Source organism: Piliocolobus tephrosceles, chromosome 1 (assembly GCF_002776525.5).
Source record: "Piliocolobus tephrosceles isolate RC106 chromosome 1, ASM277652v3, whole genome shotgun sequence".
NCBI lineage: Eukaryota > Metazoa > Chordata > Mammalia > Primates > Cercopithecidae > Piliocolobus > Piliocolobus tephrosceles.
Window position 1 is genome coordinate 94,967,780 of NC_045434.1, and position 19,990 is coordinate 94,987,769.

Sequence of the window (19,990 nt, forward strand, 5' to 3'; positions counted from 1 at the left end):
AACCTTACCTCCTTCCATACATAATTCAGTCAAGCGCCTGTTATTTCTTTTCCAGTTTTATATACGAGGTAACCAGAGCTCACAAAGGCTAAACAGCTATGGCTAGTGGCCTGTACAGGAGCCAGGCCTTCCAGCTTCAAGTCTCATGTGCTCTTTTCCTGCTTCACAAATGCCTCTCCCCAAATAGGACCCTGTGGCCCACAATACTCACGGAGGACATCTGGCAAAGTGACTAAGCGTGGACTCTGGGGATGCACAGTTCTAGCTCTGACTTACTATTGTGTGGTCTTAGGCTAAACTAATTTCTTTAAGTCTCAGTTATATCATCTGTAAAACAGGGATGTGGCAGGTCAATTCTCCCTGATAGTCACACAGACAGGCCTGCATGACAGTCACACAGACAGGCCTGCATAGCATCCCAGCGACACACACAAATTTCCACAGCACTGCCTTAACATTGAGCAAATAGTTAAACCTAGGGAAATCGGTGCCCAGATATCAAAGCTGGAAATGAAACATACGGTCAGTAGAAGCCTTGCATGGGCTTCTCCCCAACCTGGAGTAAGCCAAAATCATAGAGACAGTCACACATTCCTAGTGCCAGGACCTGTCTCTGGTCAACGAAATCTGAGATGAGTCAAGGTAGCAGAGGCAGCTGTTTGAATAGATTCATTGGAGAGTCTAAGACAGCTCTCCGGACCAAGCCATAAAGGAGATAAGATAGAAATAATCACTCCAGAACCACAGTAGACAGGTTTTGAAGGTACTGGGGGCCTTTTAATTGGACTTAGCAAGGTCTTTTTTTTTTTTTTTTTGCCTCTGACCTTCTAGTTGAAACAAAGTTAGTTACCAACAGACTTCAGCAAACGCTATACTGCACATAGGAACATAACCCCAACCTATATAAGCACTAAGAAAATTGTAACACTTTGAGTTGGACTGATGGAATTATCTCTGGCCTTCTCACTATACCTGGTTACAGCAATAAATTCCCTTCTTTCCTAGTTTGTCTGCTTCTCATTATTGGGCCTTGAGAAAATGCAGCCAAACTCGGCTTGGTTCTGGGAACAGGGACAGTAATGGATACGTATTGCATAGGCCTGTTATGCACCTTAAAGAAGATAATTTATGCACAAAGCTTAGCATAAGGTATGACACATTAATTCCTTAACAAGTAGTAGTTATTCTTACGGCAAGCTCTCTGTTGAGTAGGCAGTATTAATCAGAGGAGATTGGAAGAGGGGAAAGACAATAAGGTTGGCTAGTTGAGATAAAATTAGGAGACGTGAAACAGGTCAGCTAGTTGTCAAAGAGACAGGTGGACTTTGAGAAGTGACAAAAGACAAAACAAAAAGAGGAAGTGGGCATAATCTTGGAATAGCTTTCTTCTAACCACAAACGTGAGGGAAGCCGAGCCTCTCTTCTCTTTGAGGAGACCCTAAAAGTAACAGCTCAGAGATCTGAACCAACTGAGAAACAACCCAAAAAATGTGTGGAGCTGAGAGACCACCTTTGTGATTGTGACGGTTAAGCTTATGTGTCAACTTCACTGGGCCACAGAGTGTCCAGACATTTGGTGAAACATGAGTCTGAGTGTTTTGTGAGGGTCTCTCCGGGTGAGATGAACATGTGAATAACTAGACTAAATAGAGCAGGTTGCTCTCCCTAATGTGGGTGGGGCCCATCCAGTCTGTTGAAGGTCTGAATGAAACAAAAGGGCTGATTCTTCCTCTAGTAAGGGGGAACTCTTCCTGCCTTGGGCTGGGACATAGTTTTTCAGCCTTCAGACTCAAACTGAAAAGTGGCTCTTCTTGGGTCTTGAGCTTGCTGCCATTTGGACGGAAAGAAACTACACTATTGGTGCTTCAGCTTGCTGACTGCAGATCTGGGGATGTGTCAGCCTCTGCAGTCACAAGAGCCATACTGCTCTCCTAGCATGAGGGGCCGTCCCCCTAAAGAAAACATTCTGCCTCTGTGGAGCCTCCTGAGACCTCTGCTGGGCAGTTGAGATTTTGTCCCTCGAGAACTCAAATCCACTCCAGGCCACACTATCTTCGAGGCTGCGGTTTGCTCTTTGTCCATTCTGAATTACAGATAGACCCATTTCACTGGGTCTGTCCTATCCCAGGCGAGAGCACGGGGAATTTATTCACTTTCTCCTTCCTCTTCACTCAGGACCAGCACAAGGCGGCAAACTAGAAAAACGAATCTGTTCTAAAGACGGAAGCGTTCCCTCTCAGGGAAGTCCAGCCCTGAGAGCAGATGCTCAGCCCGCCCATTTGGTTCTCATATCCTTGTTAATCATTGTGTTTGTCAGCGTTCTCTAGAGAAACAGAACCAACAGGATGTGTGTGCTTGTGTGTGTGTGTGTGTTTGTGTCTACACACATGCACATGAGGTAAGCACACAGATACACACCTCATCTGTGTACACACACACATATACATATATACACACACATACACATGCACACACACAGAGAGATTGGTTTATTAGAATGAATTGGCTCTTGTGACTGTAGAGGCTGACACATCCCTAGATCTGCAGTCAGCAAGCTGGAGATCCAGGAGATCCAACAGTGTAGTTTCTTTCAGTCCAAATGCCAGCAAGCTCAAGAGCCAAGAAGAGCCATTTTTCAGTTTGCGTCTGAAAGCAGAAAAATTTATGTCCCCACCCAAAGCAGGAGCTCCCCCTTACTTGAGGAAGAGTCAGCCCTTTTGTTATATTCAGGCCTTCAACAGACTGGACGGGGCCCACCCACATTAGGGTGGAGTTTGTTCTGCCACTGTGCAGTTATCATTCTGGGATGGGGATACCTTACTTTCCCAACGAGAAATTTTAAATTTCCTCTTGTGAGCCTGGTGCCTCCACCTTCTCAGAGCTGCATAGGGTGTGAGCTTTGTTAGTGATGTGACCTCCAGAATAGACTGTGAGCAGATATTTTTCTTTAATCCTGAGCCTACACTTGCTGCTGTCCTTCTTGACTTTCAACTAGGCCTAAAAAAGTGGCCTCAGTGGGAATGCATTTCTTTTGCTCCACTTCTACGTTAGTTGCATATCTGTAGTGATGACAAATGCCTCTGGCCTTGTACTCTGCAAGGCTGCACCAGGCTGCATACAGGCTCCTGTCTCAGGTGTCTGCTTTCCTCCTTGAAAGGTTGGGGCAGCAACCCCAGCCTGTCTATCTGGGCAAGGCTCTGACACTTAGAAGCATGAAAAGCCATGTTGGAGGTGGAGTGAGCTTCCAATGCCCCTGGAAGGATCTTATTTCAGGGCCATGGGGCTTAGAAGTGATCACTGTACAATCCACTGGGAGCAAAGATCAAGATAAGGTGTGATGGACCTCATAAAAGTGGAACAGAACATCCCATTGCTCAGAGATGGGAGAACAACTCTGAATGGAGAGGGCTCAGGTTGTATACATTCACTCTTTTCATGGGAAAGTGTGAGGCCTGAGGTGGGGAAACAAAGATAGTGGCAGCTACTTTCCTCTTTCCAGGGTGGCTGATGAAAGCCAACATGTCACAGAGAAGCTCTCTCAGCAACAGCAGCTGGTGGTGCTGCGGCCAAGAGCTGGCCAGGGAGCAGCATGATCCATGTGAACCGAGTTAGGCCCTGGGCAGCCAGAGCCACACACTGCCTCTCCATGGGCCTCTGCTGAGACCTACAGGGCCTCATATGCATGCACTGTGGTCCCAGGACCAGCAGCATCAGCATCCCCTGGGAGCCTGTTAGAATGGCAGTCTCAGGCTCTATGCAGACCGACCAAATCAGTATCTGTATTTTCACAAGATCCTCAGGTGATCCACAAACACATGAAAGTGTGAGAAGCCCTTCCTCTTGCTGAACAGTTTCCTCATCCAAGCTCCTTCTCTTCCATTATGTCTTACTCAGAGAAGCCAGACTACCTCCTGGATTTCCTAGGGAACACACTGGATTTTACGCCAGTTTGATTACCCACAGTTTTCTTCCTCATTCATTCATTCATTCATTCATTCATTCATTCATTCATTCATTCAGTCAAATAGTAATTGAGCACCTCCTATGTTCCAGTATGTGTTCTGTCTGCACCCCTGGTCCTCCTGGCCTTGACTTGCTGGGTTACTTCTGTTAGGATGGGAGGTACCTGGGACCTGATATATGAAAGCCACTTATTGGGCAGGTAGACACTGACACATCAGCAGGAGAGAAGTTAGCTTGGTGTCAAGTGCCTACCTTAGAGTTTGAGACAGGTGGAGGAGTGTGAAATGCAGCCCCCGTGGGGAGATGCATTACATGTCCCGTGTGCACAGGCTGTGTGCTGTCCCATTTGGCAGCACACTGTGGTAGCCCCACCAGGCTGATGACAATTGAGAAATGCGTCCACCCAAAGCAGGAACTCTGTGTTGGAGTTTAGGAGCACCTGAGCTGTTAGGCCAGCCCAGCATCTCCTGAAGGTCCACTCTCCCTTTGTGTGGTAAGACCCCCTCAGTGGGGGTGTGATGGGAGCAGTATTTAGAATAGCAACCACAGCTGAAGCCCACTAAGGAAGCCAGGAGATATGCTGGGCCTTGGGGTGGGAGCACCTTGCCTCTGGATTAAAAAACCTGCCAGTCAGGGCTGTAACTAGGAAATAGGCGAGACTCCAGCAGGGCCCTGCATTCTGGTCAGACTGAGAATGAGGACATGTGAAACAAAGGCCTGTAGATATGGTCTGGGGCAGTCTAAATCTTCCCACTTCAATGCTTCTTCTCCCCCAAGGGGAACTTTGGGGTGCAGAGGCTGAAACAGCAGTTGGAGAGACGTGTGGACTCATCTGTGAGGAGCTGAGGAAGCCAAGAACAGGGATCTGGAGGCTGGGGTTGATGCCACCTTCACTTCAGAGTAGATGATAGGGGAACCCTAGGAGGCAAGGGCACATGTGTGAGGACCAGGGTGGGCCTGGAGGTGGGGGAGGCCGTGCAGAAGGGGAGACTCACCTTGTTCCTGAGATGCCTGGGGTCAGAGGCCACTGTGGAAAGAGGAAAGTGTTCAGTTGTGAAGACTGGCATGGAGCTCTCCCCTTGCACCTGCACTGTCAGGCCAGCCCTGAGCCTCCTGGAGGCCCGCTCTACCTCTGTGCGGTGAGTCAGCCGCTCCTCTTGGTTGGTGCTCACTCTGTCCCGCTCCATTCCTAACACCCTCGGCCTCTCAGCACTGACAGACCCTGTCTTCAACACCCCGTCACACTTCGTGGCCTACTCTGAGCTGCCTAGAAGCTCTCAAGAGAAAGACATTATTTGTCTTTTATCTTGTTAGTTCTTTGAGCATAATTGGTATTATTGTTCTGGGAAGGTGTGGTGGGTGCAAGTTTTAGAGAACACACTCCATCCAGGTCTAGGCCACTTGAAACTGAGCCTGCCACCTGCCTTGTCACCTCCGTAGCTGGGGGAAGTCACTCAACGTCTCGTGCCTCAGTTGCCTCATCTAAATGATGGGAATAAAAATATCCTCTCCCTGCAAGGTTGTGTGGTGAAGCTATATGAGTGTACACATATGTGTGTGCACATGTATTGGTGCGTCTGTGCATATATTATTTCTATCATCTATCATGTGTTGAGAAGTTTCTATGTGTCAGGTACAGTCCTGATTGCTATATTCAATACATTTTCTCTCTCTATTATCATATGTATGCATGCCATAGTTCTGTATAAGTGCTACAGGTATAGTTCTAAAAGCTATCCATACAAATATAGTGTATTTACTTATTGCACTTACAGAACTATACCCGGCACATAATAGGAACTATTCAGCACATAATATATATTATAAATTGTTATTGTTATATTATCATCAAACTGGAGAGAAATATGACACTCTCCAGAAAGGCTCTCCCCTTTTGGCTTGGAATGAGCATCAGGACTCCCTGGAATTGCACAAAGAAGCAGAGTTTGATCCAGAGTTTGGACTCTGGAGAAGGCTGTTTGGTGATTGACTACAAGATTTCAGGCAAGTCATTTAAGGTATCTATGTCTTGGTTTCCTTATCTGTAAAATGGGAGAAGTAACAGCGCATTCCTCAAAGGGGCTTGTAAGAGTGAATGAGTTCACATGTCTCAGAGGGGTGTTGTAGAACCAAGAATGAGGCACAAACACAATTCACTTGACTTTATACAAGAAAAATTGGAAAACCAGAGAGGGAAGCACACTGGGTAAAATCACGCAGCACTTTTTATGAAGCAGAGGTAGAAAGAAAAGTCTGCCCCGAAGGACTTTGTTCCTCTTTCCCGCTCAGAGGAAGGAGGCAGCCAGGTTGGGATTCCCTCATTTCAAACCACCGACTGTGAGTGAGGTCTGATGACACAGCCAGACCTCCAGCATGTAGTCATCGTCACAGCTGCTCAATCCTCTGCACTTTCAACAGCATTTCCACACCTATTTTCTTATTTAGTCCTAACAGTTACCCCATGAAATAGCATGGCAGCTGTAATCATGTGGCCCCAAAGATGTCACACCCTAATTGCTGCAACCTGTGACTATGTTACCCTAAATGGAAAAGAGGACCTTTCAGATGTGATTAGGATTACAGACCCTGAGACAGGGAGATTTTTCTGGGTTATCCAGATGGGCCCAATATACTCATCTGACTCCCTAAAACCTGAGGACTTTTCTCAGTTGAGGTCAGAGGGAGGCCTGTCTATGGAAGAATGGTTAGAGAAATGTGACTTTGCTGGCTTTGGGAAAGGAAGAAGATATCAGCCCAGGAAAATGGATGGGATCTAGAAGCTGACAAGGCAAGATCACATTCACCCCTGGAGCCCCCAGGGAGGAACACAGTCGTGCCAACACCTTGGTTTTAGCCCAGGGAGACCGGTGGCAGACTTCTGACCCACAGAGCTGTAAGATGATACATTTGTACTGCTTCATCCCCCCAAGTTTATGGTGATTTGTCACAGCAGCAATCAGAAGCTAGTACAGGGAGGTAGGTGCTGTGGACTAAATATTTGTGTTGCTCTCCAAATGCATAGGTTAAAACCTAATCCCCAGTGTGATGACATTTGGAGATGGAGCCTTTGGGTGACAATTATGTCATGATGATTATCATGATAAGACATGAGAGATGATTTCTCCCTTTCTCTCTGCTGTGTGGGGGATACAGCAAGGAGCCATCTGTCTGGAAGCTGGGAATAGGGCCCTCACTAAGAACCTGACCATGCTGGCACCTTGATCTTGGACTTCCAGCCTCCAGAATTGTAAGAAATAGATATTAGTTCTTTAAGTCACCTAGCTTATGGTACTCTGTTACAGGAGCCAGAACTGACTAAGACAGTAGGGAAGTAGTCACAGTTTATGGATAGGGATACTGAAGCTCTGAGAGGTTAAGCAAATGCCCAAAAAGAAAGTTTTGCTATTCAGGTTATACTGGGGCCTGCTGCAGAGAATGGGGAAAGGAGAGTGCAGGGGAGGCTTGGCTTCACCTGAAGCAGTGTACGCACAAGTTAAGAAGCCCGGTGACCCAGTGGGAGGGGCGGCTCTACGCCTGTCTGGCTCAGATCTGCTGAGGAGGTAGAAACGGAGCTACATTGTCTAAGTTGAGGGTGGGTCAGAACAGAGACATCCTTGGGTCTTACCTGCACGTTTCTTTTTCTCTCGGATGATCCGTACTTCTGAGTAAACCACATTTTCTCCTCTAGGATTTACTTAGAAAGAAGTTGAAGTTTCAGAGGATGCTGAGGTTCTTGCCTCTTGTTAGAGACACTTCCTCCTCCCCCAGCCAGAGTCTCTTCTCTGGAAGGACTAGAGCCCTCTAGGCCTCCGCATAGTCCCTCCCCATCTCCTGCCCCACCCATTTCCCACACCAGCCCTCTGGCTCCTGCCAAATGCAGGATCCCTGGGCCTCACCATTACTGTACACTGGTTGCAGCTCTTCCCAGGCTGGTACATTGTGGTAGGTGGGCTCCTGGGAGTCCGAGTCTGAAGGGCTCCTGTGAGACACAGAAACGTGAATCTTTCTTAGGAATCCTGACAAAGTAGCTATAATGATCACTTCCAGTGAGTGACTTCTTACTGCAGGGTGGCTGCCAGGCCTGGAAACATGGACAAGTACATGACAGATGGCCCATGGGCATTCTATTATGAATCATAATCATATTATCTACGTTTCCAGGCTTTATGGTCATCTAGTATGTAACAGGCATTGTGCTGATGTTTATAACAATACGTCGTTAGTTCTATTTCATCCTCATTTTGTAGCTGAAACAAACGGAGGCTCCAAAAAGTGACTTATGAAGATCATGTAACCAGAAAGGGGATGAGCCAAGTCTCAAAGCTGGCTCCAAAGCCTGCATGCTCAGAGAGATCGGTGACCAGAAGGCTCAGAGGTGCTCTGCATGTTTTGAATTTGCTATCGTGGGTTTGCCCAGGGATAGCTGTGAGCCTTTTTGTGGCTCCTAAAGTCAGCCTTTGGGATACAAGTTGGTGGCCCCTTCTTCATAGGGACCACCTCCTGCTGGCAGAGTGACCTCTCTGGGTGGCCAAGTTGTGTGGCTCCATCTTCTCGGTTGTTATCACAAGAGGTGTTGATGAGATCAGCATCTCCAGAGATTTCGAGGTTGACTGAGCTAAGGTCATCTCAAGACATGGAAAGACTTGGTGATCTTAGTGGTCACTCAGATAACCAAGCCAACAATGGTCCAAAGATGTGGGTTAATAAATGAAAAGGCAATTAACACTTGATGAGATAACAGCCTATACTGCCAAGGGGTGGATGCAAAGGTCCTGGGAATTGCCTTGAGATATCCCCAGGGAGGTACAACAGGTAGTGGCCACACCCCAGCTCAGCAGCACCTGGCAGAAACTGTGCTCTTGGTAATCATCAGATTCAATTCCATTTTTCCACCCTGTGGACATTTCACTAATCACACAGGAATGCAGCTCAGCTCTTACCTGCAGGGGTCAGAGGCAGGCTCTCTCCCTGTAAAGGAAAGCAGAGGAACATTGGATTCAGTAAGAAGAGACCCTCAGTGGGGCACAGCTTGGGCAAGGCTCACTTAGAAACTGTCAGGAGTTGCTGTCACTGAAGGTTGAATCCTTCTTTGTTGTGCCCCAGGGACGTAGCAGATTGGGCAAAAACTACTAACCCTGCCAGAGGGGTATGCTATGATGTGAAACAGGAGTCCACAATCCATAACCTTTAACTTGGAGATTTTAAAGATAATGATTGGGAGCTGCAGGCAGGAAAACTTGACTTGATCAGCTATAAAAATAGTGTACATTTAAAAAATCAGAAAATTACCAAATCCTATCTGTTTTCTATTTCCATTTCTATTTCTCTGAGTTTTTCTTCTCCCCTTCCCATTTGTTGTGGGGTGGTGGGGGGATGGGGGGTTTGTAAGGGTCAAGAGGAAGACACTCTGCAGTTTATGATGTTGGATAAACTACATCTCATCAAGACGTCTGTTTTGGAAGCTGTGCATTTGGTAAAAGCAATTCTGAAGGACCCAGCGGGAAAGGAAGAGGATTGAGGGACAGAGCAGATGAGCTCTTGCCAGCCTGGGATGGTCACAAAGGCAGCATGAGGCTCAAGGGAGCGTTGCTGGGAAGGGCATGAACTGAAGCCAAGGTGTGCCCAGAGTCACCCACCTGCTTTTCTTGAGAGCCAGCCGTAGACCAGCAGTGCCCCAGCAGCAAGGCCTGCTAGGCTGAGCAGACCCCCGGTGACGCCTGTGGCAACAGGGCCACTTCTGTTCGCGGTCAGGCCTGAGGGGGAGACTCCGTGCATGAGCCAGGGGAGAGGCTGTTGTCTGGAACGACCCGTCCCTGGAAGCTGCTGCCTGGGCCTGAGGGTGAACCTAGGTGAGCAGGGCCCCGGCAGCTAAGCAGGGGCTGGTGTGGCACAGAAGATGACTCCCATCTTTGTGAGGAAGCCGTCTCTGTGCCTGAGGCAAGTGTCGAGGGTCAGGGTGGCCAATGGCCAGTGAGAGAAGAGGCAGCCAAGTGAGGAGCTCTAAAGTCAGTGATGCTCTTGCCCACCTCCCGCCAACCCGCGCTCTCAGCCCCAACGCTATCACTTCAGAAGCACTTCAGGAAATATAGCAGTTTAGAGAGCTGCCAGCTGTGTTACTTGTCCCTGAGGAGTGCCTTCCTGATCAAGCACTGTGAGGGTTATCAGAGGGTCTGCGGAGGAAACATTTTGTCCGCATCTGTGGCCCAGGCATGGGACACTTACCTGTGATATAAAGTGTCACTGTCTCACTGCGCTGGGCCCCCAGACCATTGTCGGCCTCACAGCAGTAGTTTCCAGAGTGTTCTGCAGTCAGAGAGAGGTTGAAGAACGCTCCTCCAGAGAGGGCCGAGCTATTTCCTAGGGTGACATCCTCATGATAAAACCGGTACAGGATCAGGGGAGAGCCTCTCAGGGCCTCACAGTGAAGCTCCAGCAGGTCCCCCACCGCAACCTGGGCCCTGGGAGCCCTGAGGGTGAGGACGGGGCGAGACACTGGAACTGAGAGAGAACAAAAAGTCAACAGCCGTTTCTGCTTCTAACATATTTGTAGGAAACAAGAGGTGTTATTAATAAATGTAAAAAGTCATATCTCAATCTTGGAAAGTAGATTAAAATGCAGATGATAAAGATAATTACTTTGACCTAGTTCCTTTTCAGTGTACAAAAATATCCAATAGAAAACTGTAGAAAGTGTATAAATCACTGAAAACTTCAAATAGACAATAAATATATAAAAAGATTCTCATCTTCATTACTAATTAACTAAACACAAAGACAACCATACAGTACTATTCTTTTCTCTATTTTTCAGGTTGGCAAAGCTTAAATAGACTGATCATACTGATTAGCTTGTGGATAGACAGCCACCTGCATATGCCCTAGGTGGTCATACAAATTTAACACACTTCCTTGAATGGCAATTTGGCAATATCTACAAAATTTAAAGTTAACATAAACTTTGACCCAACAAATCTACTTCTAGAGGGCCAGGTGTAGAGGCTCATGCCTGTAATTCCAGGGGTTTGGGAGTCTGAGGCAGGAGGATCACTTGAGCCCAGGAGTTCAAGTCCTACTTCTAGGGCCATCTCCTTTAGGGATACTGACATAAAATATGCCAATATATTTCTACAGGAATTTCTATGGTAGCATTTTTATAAAAGCTGAAAATTAGAGACCACCTACTAGATTGGGTAATGAAATATGAATGATATCCAAGATGCACTTCTTAAACAAAAGTCAGGATGTATTTTTAAGTTAAAAATGCAACTGGCAGAACTATATGTGTAATATTATTCTAGCTTTGTAAAAATCATACACCTTTAGGTTTGTAGCGTATTTCTAGAAGCATCCACATGAAACAATTAACAGCGGTTATGTCTGGAGAGTATGTGCATACGAAGTGATTATGAGCAGGTAGAAAGATACCCTTACTTTTCAATATTGGCCCTTTTGTATTATTTGATTATTTTCATCACAAAGATTCATGTGTTCTTTCAGAATGACAAATTACTAAAAACTAAAATGCTGTGTTAAAAAGTGGCTACAATGGATGAGGAAATGTCATCATGTTTCAAACTAATGTTAAGAGTTAGAGAGGACCATGCTTCAACCTGGCTTTAGCCTGGCTAACTGTGTTACTACAAGTGAGTTACTACACTTCTCGAAACCTCAGTTTCTTTTCTGCAAATAGGGAATACAACGGCTTAAAATTTATCCTCACAGGTTTATCTTAATGATTAAAGGAGATTTTGCATATTAAGCATTTAGCACAGAGCCTGGAACCTGGTGAAGGCTCAGTGAGTGTTGATGATGATGACATTGGTCATGATGATAATAAGAAATAATATTTCCTGTTGTGGCAGTTCCTGATCCCTATGACCTGTGTCCTAGTTTCAGGATTCAGACATAATTTATTCAGGCTGGGCAAGAAACCCTTTAGCTGTGATAACAGCAGCAGCAGCAGCAGCAGCAGAAATAACATGCATTTGTGACAGGGAATTATAGAAAGAAGGGAGTGAGGATGAGCAGAAAATCATGAAATCATAAGTACAGAATGTGGGAGGTATGATGTGTTGACTTGCTGTTGTGAGGAGAGATAGAGCAGCCCTCGGTCTGTGGTACATGCCTGTGTGCTGGCTCTAAGGGATAGGTGTATAAACTGTGTGGGAAGAGCCCCTGCAAATCTCAGGAAAATTGGGTGAGGCTGGTGCTGCTGGTGGGGGAAGAAGAATGGGCTGACTGAATGGGAAAACTCAAATCTGAAGTCATCACCTCCTGGATAAAAATGAGATGGTTTCACTGGCTACCTTGTGAGATGCTGGAGCCTGGGTTAGCATGCCCAGATCAAACCGCTTATGTGGCTCTGTCTATTCCTTATGGTACCCAGGCACCTTGCCAAAGGGAATAAGCGTGTCAGTGTATATTTTGCTTTACATGACTGGAATGGTGATTGCATACCATTGTATGGTCTCCTGTTTCTCCAGGATATACTCCAGGAGCAGGTACAACCTGCTTTTACTTTTACACATCTCCTTCTACGAGCCTGTAAGTCTACCAAAATCATAGAATTCTAGGACAAGAGATGATCATGATTTTCATCTAGTCTGATTTTCCCACTTTATGGGTGTGGAAATTGATGCCTTTATGGGAAAATGTGCTTAGTCAATGTCATACAATATAGATAATTATCTAGTTATCTTCAGAGCCAAGTCTAGAACATTCATCTCAACACCCCTTAGTATACTTTTGCTAAACACCAGGTCTCTCTAAACAGGGGTTTCAAAGTTTGGCTTGTAGGAGGTCATCACCAAAAAGATTCAAAGCTCACTTGTAGCAGCTTTCCTTGGGTTATTACACTTAATTGCAAGAGATCAAAGAAGAGCTTCGAGAATAGAAGAATTTGGTTGATCGGTGTCCATTTCCATTCCACGTTATCCTGCTCCCCCTTCTCTGCTCTGGTCACCTGTGTCCCTTGCTTTAAAGATCACCGAGTGTGTCTCTTGAAGGGCTGTGCACATAGCTCATGTTCACATAGGATTTTTAATGTGGAAATGTAAGGAACATTTACATCCCCAGTAATGAAAGAAACTCAAGAGTAGAGGTTTGTTGGAAGTCAATGAGAGAAGAATCTGGACAAGAAATGACCTAATCTTTTCTAGGGCAGAGAAATATATACTCAGGATTCTTTGGTCTCACTTTCGTATAATAATTTCCATTCAGAATGTAGTTTATGTTCTAAAAAAGTATTATTTGCAATTTTAGTGAGGTGCTTTGATCACATTCAGGAAGACTGCCGGGAAACTTCAGATGCCTGGAACCATACCACAAAGGATCCCAGACCTTCACAGGGAGGTTCTGCAGGCAGGAAGTGTGCTGGGACGCCACATAAGCAAACAGCCCTGAGGAGCTCTGTGGCTCCATTTTCAGCTGCGGGAAGAGCAGGCACAGTCAGTTCTCGGCTGTACTGCTGGTGGGCAGGACTCACTCACCTGCAACTTTCAGTGTCACCATCTCACTGCGCTGGGCCTCCAGACCATTGTCCGCCTCACAGGAGTAGATTCCAGAATGTTCTGTAGTCAGAGAGAGGTTGAAGGAGGCTCCTCCTCCAGAGGGGGCTGAGATCTTACCCAGGGTGACATCTTCATGATAAAACCCATACAGGATTGGGGAGGAGCCTCTCAGGGCCTCACAGTGAAGCTCCAGCAGGTCCCCCACTACAGCCTGGGCCCTGGGAGCCCTGAAGGTGAGGATGGGACGAGACACTGGAACTGAGGGAGGAAAAACATTATCTATCAGCTGCTTCTGCTAAAATATATTCCTTCATGCTAAAGACATTTCAAATGGAAAAATGTTTTTCTCTGCTTTTAATGCCCTTGTGATGTTACTCAAAACTCAGCAATATTTTCAGATCTCCAGAAAGAATAACATTTGTGTAGTGCTATAGTAGTGCTACAAACAGGTGGAATACTGGAATATAAAAACTCAAATGTGTTCGAAGAATGTGAAAACAAATATTAAACTGAAACTCAGGTGTCTTAGAAGTCAAAAGGCAATTGGAGAAAGGAGACATCAGTTCAACAGAAAATGAAGAAGAGGAGAGACTTGCTGCTTAACATCACCAGGGATGTAATTGCATCTGGGCTGCATCAGAAATAGGGCCCACAAGAGAATGAGTATTGTCAAGTTATTTGCTCATTTTTATATTCATTTATCCATCAAAAATTAGTTGAACAAGAATTTTTTTAAAAATTGGGCAAAAATAAAAATTAATTGAGATTTAATAAGTTCCAAGAATGGCATGATATGCTAGGGAATCAATGATGGGAAAGACATAGTTCCTGCTCTCATAGAGCCTACAATCTAGAAGGATGAGAGGCAGCAGTTAAATAAAAATACAGTAAATTAGAATTAAAACTTTGATAATTGATAAAGGACAGGGTACTATGAAATGTACATGTTAGTCAGGGACAGTTTCCTCAAAAAATGACCTTTGAAATTAACATTGAAATTAGCCAGTTGAAGAGGGAGGTGGAGAGTACAACAGGCAGGCAAACAGTATGTGCAAAGGCCCTGAATTGGGAATAAGACTGGCACATTTGAATTATTGAAATAAAGTAGCATCACACTGAGAAGAGTCTGCAAACTACTGTGAAATAGGATACTGGAGACCTAGGCTGGACTTCATAAGCCATGAAAGGATTTTGATCCTTCTTCATAGAACAATGGGAAGTCTATAAGTCTATCTATGCAGGGGTGTGAGATGATCAAATCTGTCCCTTTTAAAAGACCATTTTGACCTCTGTGCACGAAATGGACTGTGGTGGAACGGAAGTGGAATTGAGGGGTAGATGAGTAGCATTGCAGTAGTCAAAATGGTGATGGATTTGTCTAGATAGAGGTGGTAGAGTTAGAGACTCAAGAAATATTTAGGAAGTCAACTAACTGGCTGTGAGGGGTGAGGAAGAGAAATGGTGAGGAAGTCTCCTCCATTCCTGCTTTGTGTATCTGTTGAGGAGAGATGTGTTTCACAGAGGTAGGAACCCTTGAAAGAGGAGGGGAATGTCAGCAGTTCAGTTTTAGAGATGCTCAGATTGATGTGCTTTTGAGATATTTGAGTGGAGATATGTCATGTGCAGATGCTCAAGTGGGAGGTCCCTTTTAGAGATAGAAGTTTAGGAATCATTATAGATGACAAGGCCATTTATAAATGACATCCCCAGTATCATCCAGAGAAAGAATATAGATAAAAGAAGAGGGCATAAGTCAAAGTTCTGGAACATGCCAATGCTTAAAGATTTTCTATAAAAGGAGGAGCCAGTAAAGAAGACTGAGAAGAAGTGGCCAGGGAGAAAAGAGAGCCAGAAGAAGATGGATTCACTGAAGGGAGGGTTTCAAGAGGAAGAAATGGTAAACAACATGGAATATATCTGAGATGTCAAGGAAGATGAGGATTGAAAAATGGCCATTGGATTCAAAGCCTTGGAGGTCATCGGTGACCTTTGTGAGAAGCATTTTGGTGGAGAGGTTGGAAAAACGTAGTAGATTAGAGCCTAGTGGATAATGAGGACATGGGGACAACCTGGGTAGCTGACTATTTTTGGAAGTTTAGTCATGAAGGGGTAGTGTATGGAGGCACAAGTGGGACCAAGAGAGGGTTTTCCTTGGATATGGGAGAGACATAGCATGTTAAATGCCAGTGCGAAGGATCCTACAGAGAAGGAGATGTTAGGGGCCACAGAAGAGAAAGGAATAATCAGTTGTACAGCTTCTGAGAATGCACAAAATGATGAAATCTGCAGACCAGATGGAGATGTTCACCTGTAGGGAAGAGAGTCCTCTCCTCTATATTTTAGGAAAAGGAGGGATGAGTTACTGGGTGGATACAGAGCTAGACACTCAATTTGGTGGTGGGAGTGGAGGGGGTTATTGTCTAGTGGAGTAGGGAAGGAGTAGAGGTATTAATGACCTGGGGGTTCTGTTGAGGTCAGAACAGTAGAGATAGGAGGAGCTGACTCAAGCAGAAGGATAGGGGGTTGTTGTCAGATCATAAGGGCATACAATTGTCCTTTTGGAGATGAAGTAGTGTATGTATGTGGGAGTGGCTGACTGGTGTGGAGAGGACAGGCCATGATGTTAAGGGGGTCATACATGTGGCCACGAGAGTCATGAAATGATGGCAGACTGTGGGGTATGGAGGAAGACTGAAGGTGCCAAAGCCTTCACTGAGAGTGGACATAACTAGGAGTCAGCCTGTGACAAGGATGCATGGAAGATCATGATGTTGCTGAATGGAACAAGAACAGGTAAGGAGGCAGAAGAATGATGTCTTCTAACAATGGTCTTGGGTGGGAACCCAAGCCACTCTGGGACAGGGGAAGGAGAGGCTACAGAGAAATGTGTGAGCCAATAAGAGAATTGTGTTGGCCTTTTTATTGATTTGCAGACAGAGAAAACCACAATCAAATCTCTTCCAAGGTGAAGCACAGAGAACTTTATAACTTTCTTTCTTAGTATCACTGTTGGCCAGAATATAGTTTGTATTTTGAAAACCTTTAGTCGTATGTTAGGGTAATTTTGGTAATGGTGGCTGGACTGCTGCTAGCAGGAAAAGTACGGCAAGGGAAGGGAAGGTGCTAGTTCCTGAACGTGTAGGAAAGAAAACTCAGAGATGGAGGCTGTATAGGCACCAAGCCTGACAGGATGTCACACAGCAAATGGCTCTAGAAACCGTTCTTCCGATTTTTGCTACTGGTAAAGTTGGGGGAGATGGTCTGTTTCTTTTTGTGCTGCTGGTTAGGTCAACTTACCTATAACACTGAGTGATATTGTATCACTGTGCTGGGCCACCAGGCCATTGTTGGCCTCACATGAGTAGTTTCCAGAATGTTCTGCAGTCAGAGAGAGGTTGAAAAAGGCTTCTCCTCCAGAGGGGACTGAGCTGCTCCCCAGGGTGACATCCTCATGATAAAACCAGTACATGATCGGGGGAGAGCCTCTCAGGGCCTCACAGCGAAGCTCCAGCAGGTCCCCCACCACAGCCCGGGCCCTGGGAACCCTGAGGGTGAGGATGGGGCGAGACACTGGAACTGAGAGAGAAAATGAGTTAGGGACACATGTATTTTTAAAATTAAAAACAGCTCTTCGTTCTAGCCAGAACAATCAGACAAGAGAAAGAAATAAAGAACATCCAAACTGGTAAAGAGAAAGAAGTCAAACTGTTGTTGTTCAGTGATTATATGATTGTATACCTAGGAAACCCTAAAGACTCATCCAAAAAGGTCCTAGATTTGATAAATGAACTCAATAAAGTTTCAGGATACAAAATCAATGTACATAAATCAGTAGCACTGCTATATACCAACAGTGACCAAGTTGAGAATCAAATAAAAAATTCAAACTTTTTTATGACACCTACAAAAAAATAAAATACTTAGAAATACACCTTCACAAGTAAGTGAAAGATATCTATAAGAAAAACTACAAAACATTGCTGAAAGAAATCGTAGATGACACAGTCAAATGGAAACACATCCCATTCTCATGGATGGGTAGAATCAATATTGTGAAAATGGCCATCTACCCAAAGCAATCTATAAATTCAATGCAACTCCCATCAAAACACCACCATAATTCTTCACAGAACTAGAAAAAACACCCCTCATATTCATATGGAACAAAAATAGAGCCTACACAGCCAAAGCAAGACTAAGCAAAAAGAACAAATGTGGAGGCATCACATTACCCGACTTTGAACTATACTACAAGGCTATAGTTACCAGAACAGCATGGTACTGGTATAAAAACAGACAGGTAGACCAATGGAAGGAGAGAACACAGAAATAAAGCCAAATACTTACAGCCAACTGATCTTTGATAAAGGAACAAAAACGTAAAGTGAGGAAAGGACATCCTATGCAACAAATGGTGCTGGGATCATTGGCAAGCCACATGTAGAAGAATGAAACTGGATCCTCCTCTCTCACCTTATACAAAAATCAACTCAAGATGGATCAAAGACATAAATCTAAGACCCAAAACCATATAAACTCTGGAACATACATTAAAAAAAACTCTTCTAGACATTGGCTTAGGCAAAGAGTTTATGACCAAGAACCCAAAGCAAATGCAACAAAAACAATAATAAATAGATGGGTCTGAATTAAACTAAAAAGCTTCTGCACAGCAAAAGAAACAATCAGCAGAGTAAACAGACAACCCACAGAGTGGGAGAAAATATCCACAGACTATGCATCTGATATGGGACCAGTATCCAGAATCAACAAAGAACTCAAACAAATAATCAGGAAAAAACAAGCAATCACATCAAAAACTGGGCAAAGGACATGAATAGACTATTTCAAAAGAAGATACACAAATTGCCAACAAACAGGTAAACATGCTTAACATCACTATCAAGGAAATTCAAATCACAACCACAATGCGATACCGCCTTGCTCCTGCAAGGATGGTCATAATTAAAAAAACAAAAAATAATAGATGTTGGCATGAATGTGGTGTTAAGAGAACACTTTTACACTGCTGGTGGGAATGTAAACTATTACAACCACTATGGAAAACAGTATAGAGATTCCTTAAAGAACTAAAAGTAGAACTACCATTTCATTCAGCAGTCCCACTGCTGGATATCTACCCAGAGGAAAAGAAGTCGTTATATGAAAAAGACACTTTTACAAACATATTTATAGCAGCACAACTCATGATTGCAAACTATAGAACCAGCCCAAATGCCCATCAATTAAGGAGTGGATAAAGAAAATGTGATATATATGCACGTGTGTGTCTGTATTTGTGTGTGTGTGCTGTGGAATACTACTCAGCCATAAAAAGGAACAAAATAATGGCATTCACAGCAACCTGGATGGAGTTGGAGGCCATTATTCTAAGTAACTCAGGAATGGAAAACCAAACATTGTATGTTCCATTTCTCAGTGGGGGCTAAGCTATGAGGACACAAAGGCATAAGAATAATATAATAGATTCTGGGGATTCAGTGGAATAGTGAGAGTGGGGTAAGGGATAAAGTACTACACACTGGGTTCAGTGTACACTGCTCTGGTAATGAGTGCACGAAAATCTCAGAAATTACTACTAAAGAACTTACTCAGGTAACCAAACACCACCTGATCTCCAAAACTACTGAAAAAAAAAAAAAAAAAAAAAGAAAAACCCAGTTCTTCATTTAATAAAATCAAACTTTACAGAATTATCTAAGTAAAAATAAAAAGTTTTACCATTTTCTTTATTTTTTCAGAAATTACTTCTGTGGAGTATTTGGTGACACTTTCTAGATCTTTTCTATGTATAAGTACACTCATAGACAAATAGATACGTTAGAAGCACACACATGCATGGGATCACAATAACATACTGGTCTACAACCTGCTTTTTCCCCTTAGCAATACATTATGGACATCTTTCTGTGGTATTACTTGAAAATCTACATCACTAACTTTTAAATCTCATCTTTATTAAAGCATAATTTAGACACAATAAAGTACAACTTTTAAATTTACAACTTGATAGTTTTGGAAATATATTACCTGGTTATTCTTTTTTTTTTTTTTTGAGTCAGAGTTTCGCTCTTGTTGCCCAGGCTGGAATGCAATGGCGCGATCTTGGCTCAGCACAACCTCCGCCGCCTGGGTTGAAGCGATTCTCCTGCCTCAGTCTCCCAAATAGCTGGGATCACAGGCATGTACGACCATACCCGGCTAATTTTGCATTTTTAGTAGAGATGGGATTTCTCCATGTTGGTCAGGCTGGTCTTGAACTCCCAACCTCAGGTAATCTGCCCGCCTCGGCCTCCCAAAGTGCTGGAATTACAAGCGTGAGCCACCGCGCCTGGCCTACCTGATTATTCTTAACAATGACAAAGTATTCCAATGTATAAATATGCTATAATACATTTAAGCATTTTCCCATTAATGGATGTTTGGGATGTTGTTGTTTCTTAAATGTCAAGTAATGCAGCATTAAGTAATTCTGTAGATATATTTTTGTATATTTA

The 19,990-nt window shown here is 44.3% G+C and overlaps 1 protein-coding gene across 8 annotated transcripts in view; it reads right to left on the minus strand.

The window, feature by feature from the left end:
* Positions 1 to 798: 798 nt before the first annotated feature.
* The window catches only part of FCRL5 (Fc receptor like 5), a 38,465-nt gene continuing 19,273 nt past the window's right edge, over positions 799 to 19,990 (minus strand). For 3 of the 8 annotated variants that reach the window (XM_023214123.1, XM_026457037.1, XM_026457036.1), the window contains 9 exons: positions 16,770 to 17,048; positions 13,452 to 13,730; positions 10,186 to 10,461; positions 9,600 to 9,716; positions 8,904 to 8,931; positions 7,860 to 7,942; positions 7,589 to 7,657; positions 4,959 to 4,990; positions 4,661 to 4,881 (listed from right to left, as the gene is read on the minus strand). In XM_023214123.1, coding sequence (XP_023069891.1) covers positions 4,792 to 4,881; positions 4,959 to 4,990; positions 7,589 to 7,657; positions 7,860 to 7,942; positions 8,904 to 8,931; positions 9,600 to 9,716; positions 10,186 to 10,461; positions 13,452 to 13,730; positions 16,770 to 17,048 — 1,253 coding nt within the window. In that variant the 3' untranslated portion in view covers positions 4,661 to 4,791. Of the gene's footprint in view, positions 4,882 to 4,958; positions 4,991 to 7,588; positions 7,658 to 7,859; positions 7,943 to 8,903; positions 8,932 to 9,599; positions 9,809 to 10,185; positions 10,462 to 13,451; positions 13,731 to 16,769; positions 17,049 to 19,990 lie in introns of those variants that run through there. The other 5 variants (XM_023214121.1, XM_023214119.1, XM_023214122.1 and 2 more) reach the window with 5 other exon arrangements.